The sequence below is a fragment of the Cynara cardunculus genome, assembly GCF_001531365.2.
Source record: "Cynara cardunculus var. scolymus isolate 2C chromosome LG 6, CcrdV1, whole genome shotgun sequence".
In the NCBI taxonomy this organism is placed as follows: domain Eukaryota; kingdom Viridiplantae; phylum Streptophyta; class Magnoliopsida; order Asterales; family Asteraceae; genus Cynara; species Cynara cardunculus.
Window position 1 is genome coordinate 5,564,902 of NC_037533.1, and position 6,207 is coordinate 5,571,108.

At 35.8% G+C, this 6,207-nt stretch overlaps 2 protein-coding genes across 2 annotated transcripts in view; both read right to left on the bottom strand.

Moving 5' to 3' along the window:
- LOC112514428 (proteasome subunit beta type-3-A) overlaps nt 1-3,473 on the bottom strand; it is a 9,653-nt gene extending 6,180 nt beyond the window's left edge. Inside the window, exons 1-3 of the mRNA XM_025120902.1 lie at nt 3,373-3,473; nt 2,631-2,812; nt 2,280-2,387 (exon numbers count right to left, since the gene is read on the bottom strand). Coding sequence (XP_024976670.1) covers nt 2,280-2,387; nt 2,631-2,812; nt 3,373-3,378 — 296 coding nt within the window. The 5' untranslated portion in view covers nt 3,379-3,473. The remainder of the gene's footprint in view (nt 1-2,279; nt 2,388-2,630; nt 2,813-3,372) is intronic.
- A 1,103-nt stretch (nt 3,474-4,576) lies between these two features.
- Nucleotides 4,577-6,207, bottom strand: part of LOC112514466 (probable membrane-associated 30 kDa protein, chloroplastic) — a 7,689-nt gene continuing 6,058 nt past the window's right edge. Inside the window, exons 9-11 of the mRNA XM_025120951.1 lie at nt 6,160-6,207; nt 5,874-5,948; nt 4,577-4,956 (exon numbers count right to left, since the gene is read on the bottom strand). Of these exons, the coding sequence (XP_024976719.1) occupies nt 4,831-4,956; nt 5,874-5,948; nt 6,160-6,207 (249 nt within the window). The 3' untranslated portion in view covers nt 4,577-4,830. The remainder of the gene's footprint in view (nt 4,957-5,873; nt 5,949-6,159) is intronic.

Sequence of the window (6,207 nt, forward strand, 5' to 3'; positions counted from 1 at the left end):
TAATATTCTGATTTTTATGGATCATGGAGGTGGCCATAGGCAAGTTGTTACTTTCATGAAACTAGGGGCTGTTAGTTTAGTTTGTRCTCGGTGGATGATGGCCTCAATGTTCACATTGGTGAAATTTTGTTWCTGATGATAAACAATGTTTTTATTGGTACATAATGTTTTTACTTCTATGTGATGATTAGCTGTATCTCTTTTCATCCCTACAAGTACTCGGYCACTCCCCTCAACTGYCGACTCCAAAGAATCTACACTAAAAATCCACCGTATTCTGTTGCTCAATCTCCACTCTCTYTGGTTATAGACACTAATTGAAAGAGCTCCATTTCATCAAACAAATGTTTTCAGTAATGGTTACTTGTGGTATTTAACAGAGCAGAAACAATGCGCTTCAGTAACTTACTATGTACCCACACTTGATGTGACTGTATTTTCAAAACATCATTTTGTAGGCTGACAATTGTTCTCAATTATCACTTTATTTTTGTTATAGATCTTTCCTTACTTCCAATTGTAATATGCTTCTTATTTCTTAATCATCATTGATCTAAGATAGTACGATAAAGTTAAGATTATTAGGGGTTTATAGGCTATTCAAATTACAGATGATTTTTTCTTTGTATCAACTCTTCCAATTAATCCTCGTGCAGATGTCAAACATTCGGATAATGGCCCAGCAGAGTACAAAACTTGAAAAGTGCAGACAAACTTAAGCAAGGTATTAAGCACAACCAACATTTTAGACTTGACGAGTGATGAACGAAACTCAATTTTATTTGCTTTGGTACTTCAATTACACCTCCTTTATTCTCTATATGTTTCTTTCTCTATATTTAACTCTGTAGTGTACTCTTATCATGTGATTGTGAAGGGATCGAGAGGACGTCAGTAGTTCATCTAAAGAGAAAAGAACTCGTGGTATTGGTGTTTTTTTTTCTTGTGATTTTGTGAATGTGTTGAATTAAGATTCCAATCTTTCTTTTTTCGTCATTCATATTTCCTATTTGTGTAAGCTGATCATTGTGCTTCACGGGCTTGCTCCATCGATAGGCTTTGTAATTTGATTATTATAATGTATATACTGATAGATGTTTGTAGGACTCATTTGAGAACCTCCTGATCAAGATCATGGCTGTAAATATCTTGAAATGGGAACATAATGTAACATGAATTYTGRATGAGTTAGGCTTGGATAATTATCCAAGAAGGTAGCTTGTCCACTTTTTCTATCTACATGTCTAAATGTCATTAGTTCAACCCATAAATATTATTGGATTACAAGTGATGTAGTTTTTATTTGAATTGTTGTGATGAGGTCGGTTGATTTTTTTAGTTTTTATTTGAATTGTTGTGATGAGGTATGTTGATTTTTTTTCTTCACCAGTATGAGGACACTTAGGTGCTGAAAATGGTGTTGATTTTGAGTTGTCGTATCATGCATTATCTTATTAATTGGTGGGTATTGGAGATGGGATTCATTTTTTAAYTGTTGAATATGGATCATCTTTTTAATGTTCATAATTTTTTTTKATTACATGTTCATAATAAAGTGATGTTGCATATGATTTTATACCATACCCGACCAATGGACTAATATAACACTAGTATACATATATATACACACACACACACAAACAGTTAAACACAGCTGAGATATGCAGCAAGTACAAGCCTCCAATGCAGCAACCAGCAGTGCTTTGATAGAGACAGAAGGGAGAAGGCCGGGAGGGAGATGTTTTAAGGTCTGGGTATTTACAGAGAAGGAGGCTTGAAGTTCTAAGAAGTGGGTATATAATATTAGGGTTTGACTTATATCATCTATTTCATAAATCTTTATTTAAGAAGTCTAGGAGATGAGAAGAGAAGAAAACTTATTTAATATTATGCTTTGACTAGATTTTTTTAACTCTTTATGAGGCGCGCCTCAGCCCACAAGGCGCCTCAGCCCACAAGGCGCCTCAGCCAAGGGGCAGGGCCTTATTGAGCCTCATGAATATGCCTAGCCTCGACTTCAAAAAATCCCAAGACCTTTATCCTTATGAGCCTCAGAGCCTAGGTACGCYGCTCTTTTAACAACTATGGAGGCTCCTATTCTTTTGTTCAAAAAGTTGTTGCAATTTTCATGGGATGGACAAATGAATTATTAATTTTTCTTAAAATGCAACAAAATGGTTTCAATTTGGAGCAAATGGATAACAATGGAGATCCACACACATTAGATAGGGATGAATTCTAAACCAGACACAAATACATAAGAAAGCTTCTATTCTAACCTTTTCTCATACAAAACAGCAGAGACAAGACTGGCAAAAGTCTCAGGCTTCATAACTCTTTCTTCCCGTAGCTGATACAGTTTGTGGCGAAATACAAGTCGCTGATAACTACAATAATGCAAAACAGAAAAAATGTCAATTACAAACCAAAATGAGTCAGATATAGATACAATCAATAAGATACTTAAAAGTTGAATGATTTTCCCTGCAAATCGTATATGTAAAGATAACAAGATCATCACACGTCGATATCAGAAGTAGGTTGGACATAACATATGCTTATTATAATAAGGTGTCATGATCTTCTTATCATGAAATCGCTTGACATAAACCCCTAACATTCATACTTACAGCGTTTGGGCGTCACTGCCCAGACCAGAGAGACCCAGAAAAAGCTTGTCATGAATCTTGAAAATTCTTTGGAAGTCTGTGGATATAGTCTGGAGTTGAACCCCCAAACGGCGATCACTAGCAATAGCAAAGCAATTCTTACCTACCATCGCCACCAGGGCGCTCCCATTGTACTCAAAAATCTGTAATRACAAACATATTAACCTGTAAGTCATATCTTAATCACCCAAGATAATTAGGGTACTACAGTATTAAATCCCCATAATGTTCATAACAGATGATCCTGGTATAACCATAAAAGGCTTAGCTTATAGTATTACTATGAGAACTTGTCGCGAGTATAATTACGGTCCTTTTGTTGGCTATACATACATTTTCTATAAAWAAAAGAACCGCCAAAAACAAACGATTGAAGATGTCTCTTCACAATTATTGTAATGGAGAAAATAGCAATTAAGACTCAATGCATTCAAAATGAAGTTGCTATGATAAATAAAGAGGATTTAAAAYAAAATTCCCAATTGACTGTTTTTCATCCATCAGTTATCAATTGACTGTTTGTTTTGGACATGTAAACTCTTTCTGAAWGTCATAAGAATTTTTGTRAATCGATTCCARATTGAAGAAAGAATCTAACTGATCAATCGGACGAGAATAAAGAATTTCCAACCCCAGAAAAATAACAACTTTTTCTTCTACAAATTAAAGATTCAAATAAGTAATGCGTTTGTAGAGAGCTTACCGACATCAGAGAGAGATCGAGAAGAAGAAATACGATTCGATTAGCTTCAAAGGAGATTCGGGAGTTGCAGATCAGATTTCTGAATTCGAGYACTTCAGCGCGGCCTAGACGGAGGAGGAGGCTTTATGATACTGAGTAGCTTGGAGAACCGGTTAACAWGTTTACAAAAATGACCCTTCATTAATAACAGAATTGTAAAAGAGACCTTTTAGTTTCATTAGTTACACATATAGTCCATTAACTTTATTAGGGTTTAAATTTTGAGGGACCGTAAAAATCAGGCCAAATTCCAATAGAGTAATATATGTTCGTTTCATTTATAATTTTGACAATCCAACTTTAAAAATTATTACTTTTAAAAACTGTAATAAAATTTTATGTTGAATCTCAAAAACTGATAAAAAAATAATAAAAGTTCGTGTTTTTAAATTTGTTTGATGTATTTATTTGTGCTATATTATTTAATTTAGACATTGAACCCATTAAAATAAATGAGAATTGTATTAGAATGTTATGTAYTTCAATTTGATTCTTATTTTGTGTAATGTACTTTCAAAAYTTTTATTTTAATATATCATGTGTAACGTCTCAAATACATAGGTACTTAATTTATATCTGAAAGTGCATGAAAATACAACGTATTTTTGTTTGATTTTTATTTTATGGAATGTACTTTGAAGTTAAATATATTTTACTCCAACTAWGAATCAGACCAAAGTATATTGCGTTTTTATGTAGTTTGCCCTATAATAAAATACAACTTAATATGGCYCATGTATGTAAATCATCTCAATCTAATGTTTTGATAAGTTATCCGATTCTTTTTTGGGTTGTCCCTGGATCCTTGCATTCTCACTCTCTCTCAATATATACACGGTTGGGATAGTGAGTAGGAACTCCAAAATTCATAACCGTAGGACCATCCCATGACCCATCGATCTTGAAGGAGTTTGGATAATCCATGCGCCAACACGCACACAATCGGAAATGGAGGGGCAGTTCCATCATTCGGCTACTGCATTAACGTTGTTTGATAACGTGTTAAGGTGTATTAAGAGGTATGTTATGCTGTGCCAACGAAGTTGTTCATCTTTATTACAACAACATGCGATCTCATCCAAGGATGATCAAAGGGGACCTACGATTCTTACGAAAAGAAAAATTCCTACCCAAGAATCTGGAACTCTATCCAAAGTTGTAGAACTTGATAAAATAACCAAAATTTCACATAGACAAAGGAGTGTCATAATACACCAACAGTCTCACAGATGCTTTGTAAAGATGCAATGAGACAGATGAAAAATTTTGATAAAAAGAAACAAATTGGAACTAAATACAAGACGCACCTAAAGGTAAATTTATTGCAATTTTCTGAGTATAAACATAACAAGTTTTCTAGAGAGAATATATGAACTTCCTTCCGATAATAAAGTTAATTCCTTTACATGTCCTTGGTTTCTAGAGGTCCCTGCTTCTTTGCCTCAACTCGTTTAGCTCTTTCTCGATTTCAAGATCAGGAAACGGATACGCTGCTGCACCACTTGAGTTCCCAACCGCTGTTCTTCCTGGTGGAAGCTCTCCTTTCTGTTCCAAACACGAATTACTATTCATACCATCAAACCGTACAAAAAAGTGCAAGTGCGCACACATGCACATCAAACCAAACCAAACCAAACCAAACTCAACCCAACCCAGTATTTCTCACCCGGAGCTGGAGTCTGGGGGTGGGATGTAGAGTTGTACAGAAAAGCCCAAGCCTGAACCCCGGCCTGAAAATGCCAAGCCTAGTCCCAAGCCCGATCAGACCATCTCTTTTTTTCCAAGGCCCAGTTAAAGCATGGCCTAAAAAAGGTCCGATCAAGCAGTCTTTCAACCCCAAAGACCGGTCCGTCCCTGAAAAAGCCCGGATCTTTTTTTGCTTTACTGAAAACAGGCTTKGAAGGCCCGGRCCCAAAATAGCCTGGGCCTTGTACATCTCCAGTGGGATGCACGGAGCTGACCCTACCACAAAAAGTAGAGCGGTTGTTTCCATGAAGACCCTTGGCTACACACATTCACATGMCTACTTGCCAAATCCCTACAATTCTCCTATGTTACTATGGTACTTCGTCACTAATCTCCTTTTAATTTTTATCTTTGTTTTGCAAGTCGGCGGTCTTCATAAAAACCACCTCTCTACCCTTTGGGGTAGATTCAAGGTCTATGCAAGTCTTACCGCCCCTATCTCTATCTGGGATATACTGGGTTTGTTTGGTTCAGTTTTTCACTTCATACCAAAATAGATGCAGCTTACTAGCATAAAGGTTGTTGATTTTACCACGAATGTTATTTAAAAATGAAGCATGCAGGCCAACATGTACATTCATCTGATTTGCAATGATGAGTATGTAGGCTAATAATTTCATTTACATATACAATAAATGTTGCATTAACAAAATCTGATGCTCGACATTGGTGCACTTGTTTTGAGATGAATGGTAAAAGAGAAGACCAGAAGGTACCTTTGTGCTTCCAGATAGTTCCTTCTTCAAGCTTGCAAGATCATCATCAACAGATGAGCTCTCCAGCATTGCGAACTGCAAAAGGTGCATGAGAAAACAGCTTTTATTCGTTTGAAAAATACTATTCTAGATTTACCCTATTAACAATTGGAAGTTGTTAGCTAATACAAGGGGCATTTATATAAAATATATGGGGCATAATTGGAAAAAAAAACCAATAAGCTATGAAGAAAATTGGCATGCTAGAATGAGTTGGCAAGAGGAAAATTGACAATGACGAGTGTACCTTTCCTTCAAGATCATCGGTTGTTAGCTGATTAAGTGCTTCAGCTTG